Genomic DNA, 2,124 nt, shown 5'->3' with positions numbered 1-2,124 from the left:
CTGGGCGGTGTGGTGGAGGCGGGGTCTGAGGGCCTGGGAGGCGGGGTCTGAGGGCTTTGGAGGCAGGGTTTGAGGACGCGGGAGCGGGGTCAGGGGCACACGCACCTGCAGGTCTGTGATGATGCTGTGCTGCACGTCCTCCTTCTGCTCGCCCAGGAAGTGGAAGCTCACGGCATTGAGCGTGTAGGACCGGAGCTTGTACTCCCGCAGCAGCACCTGCGGTAGGCGGGCAGGTTGGGCGGCGGCCCTGGGGAAGTGGCCCCGCGAGGGCGGCCCCTCCCGGCCCAGCCGTACCTGCAGCATGTCCATCTGCACGCGGCCCACCATGCTGACCACCTTGCTGTCCCGCCGGCCAGTCTGCCTGGACTGGAAGGACGACTCCCGGATGTTGGAGCGGAGGCCAATCACACGGCCCAGCAAGGGGAAGCCTGGCACCTGGGGGCACAGCACACAGGGAGGGCGGAGGCTGGGGGGATCTGCAGGGTTGAGCCACAGGAGCAGTGACCACATCACCCACAACACCCGCTGCGGTGCCGTCCTTTGCCTGCTGAGAGCCCTGTGGACTAGGGCAGCTCTAGGGCATAAGGACCCTCAGGGACAGGCAGGCACGAACTGGAGGCTGGACAGAAAGTGTTAGAGGGACCTGGGACTATGGGGGTGAAGGGGGCAAGGATGGTGCCCAGGGGCTGGGGGGCTGCACCGGGATGGGGAGGCGGAGGAGGAACAGACTTGGGGACAATGCTGAGCTTGCCGGGGAAGCAGTGGGTGCACGGGGTGGGGGGGCCTGGGGGTTGACCAGGTGGAAGCACAAGCAGGGGCCAGCGTGGAGAGCTAGGTCTGTACCAGGGACAGTGAACTGGGGGGACCAGGCATGGAGGACAGGCCTGAGCTGGGGTGGGAGCGGAGGGCAAGGGAGGGAAGCAGAGACTGGAGTATAAACACCAGGCTGACAGGGGTGGGCTTCTCCCTGGAGACGCTGGGGAGCCCTGAGTGTGGTTGTTCGCTCTTTCCATTATCAAACTGGCCAAATGTATAGAAAAGGAAGAAAACAAGAAATCAACCCTGAATATCCACTGAAAGGACTGATGCTTAAGATGAAATTCCAATACTTTGGCCACCTGATGTGAAGAGCCGACTCACTGGAAAACACCCTGATGCTAAGAAAGACTGAGGGCAGGAGGAGAAGGGGGTGACAGAGGATAAGATGGTTGGATGGCATCACTGACTCAGTGGACACTGAGTTTTGAGCAAACTCAGGGAAATGGAGAAGGACAGGGAAGCTTGGCGTGCTACAGTCCATGGGGTCGCAAAGAATCAGACACAACTGAGCAACCGAACAGCACAATACACCTGTTAAGAGCTGAAGTGTGTCTGCCTAAAAGATGCTGAAGTCGTAACTCCTGGAGCTCTGAATGTGACCTCATTTGGAAACTGAGTCTTTGCCGGTAAGCAAGTTAAGATGAGGTCTAGGTGGCCCTGATCCAATGTGACTGTGGTCTTTAAAAAAAAGGGGACACTGGCGCGCAGAGGGGAGAGCTGGGGAGAGTGCCAGGTATACCCCGCAGTGTCTGAGGCAGCAGGAAGCTAGGAGAGAGGCCTCAGAAGGAACCAACCCTGTGACACTCTGGCCTTCCAGCCTCCAGACTGAGAGACCACACACGACTGTGAGCTTCGGACCCCACAAACCCTCACGCCCCCATGCCCATACCAGGTTCAAGCATCAAGGTTTTGCCACCAACTTCCTGTTTTCCTTAAGTTTTTGTTGACATATTTTAAAGCCTAGAGAACAAGGCACTGCACTCGTGCTTTGGTCTGCCCTTCCAAATACCCAAGCCTTTGCTCTTTATTTTTGGCCGCACTACCCAGCACGAGGGATCCGAGTCCCCTGACCACGTACTGAACCCACACCTGCTGCAGTGGAAGCGCAGACTCCTAACCACTGGACCTCCAGGGCAGTCCCACATGAGCCTTTCCTTACTTAACTACCTCGCCTCTGTGAAAGCCACAGGAACCTTCTGGGCTTTCAGGCCAGGGACGGGGCCAGAGCTGGGGTTTCCAGGAGGCCTCTGGAGCCGCTGGGCAGTGGCCCACAGCCTGAGCCCCCAGTGGGGTGTCAGGGCAGCT

At 59.0% G+C, this 2,124-nt stretch overlaps 1 protein-coding gene across 1 annotated transcript in view; it reads right to left on the bottom strand.

Moving 5' to 3' along the window:
- Nucleotides 1–2,124, bottom strand: part of POLD1 (polymerase (DNA directed), delta 1, catalytic subunit) — a 24,008-nt gene that overhangs the window by 8,763 nt on the left and 13,121 nt on the right. Inside the window, exons 10-11 of the mRNA XM_010849727.1 lie at nucleotides 295–435; nucleotides 7–216 (exon numbers count right to left, since the gene is read on the bottom strand). Coding sequence (XP_010848029.1) covers nucleotides 7–216; nucleotides 295–435 — 351 coding nt within the window. The remainder of the gene's footprint in view (nucleotides 1–6; nucleotides 217–294; nucleotides 436–2,124) is intronic.

The sequence above is a fragment of the Bison bison genome, unplaced genomic scaffold, assembly GCF_000754665.1.
Source record: "Bison bison bison isolate TAMUID 2011002044 unplaced genomic scaffold, Bison_UMD1.0 scf7180017864285, whole genome shotgun sequence".
Classification (NCBI taxonomy): domain Eukaryota; kingdom Metazoa; phylum Chordata; class Mammalia; order Artiodactyla; family Bovidae; genus Bison; species Bison bison.
Note: the sequence above shows the minus strand (reverse complement) of the source record. Positions and strands in the feature narration are given on the sequence as shown.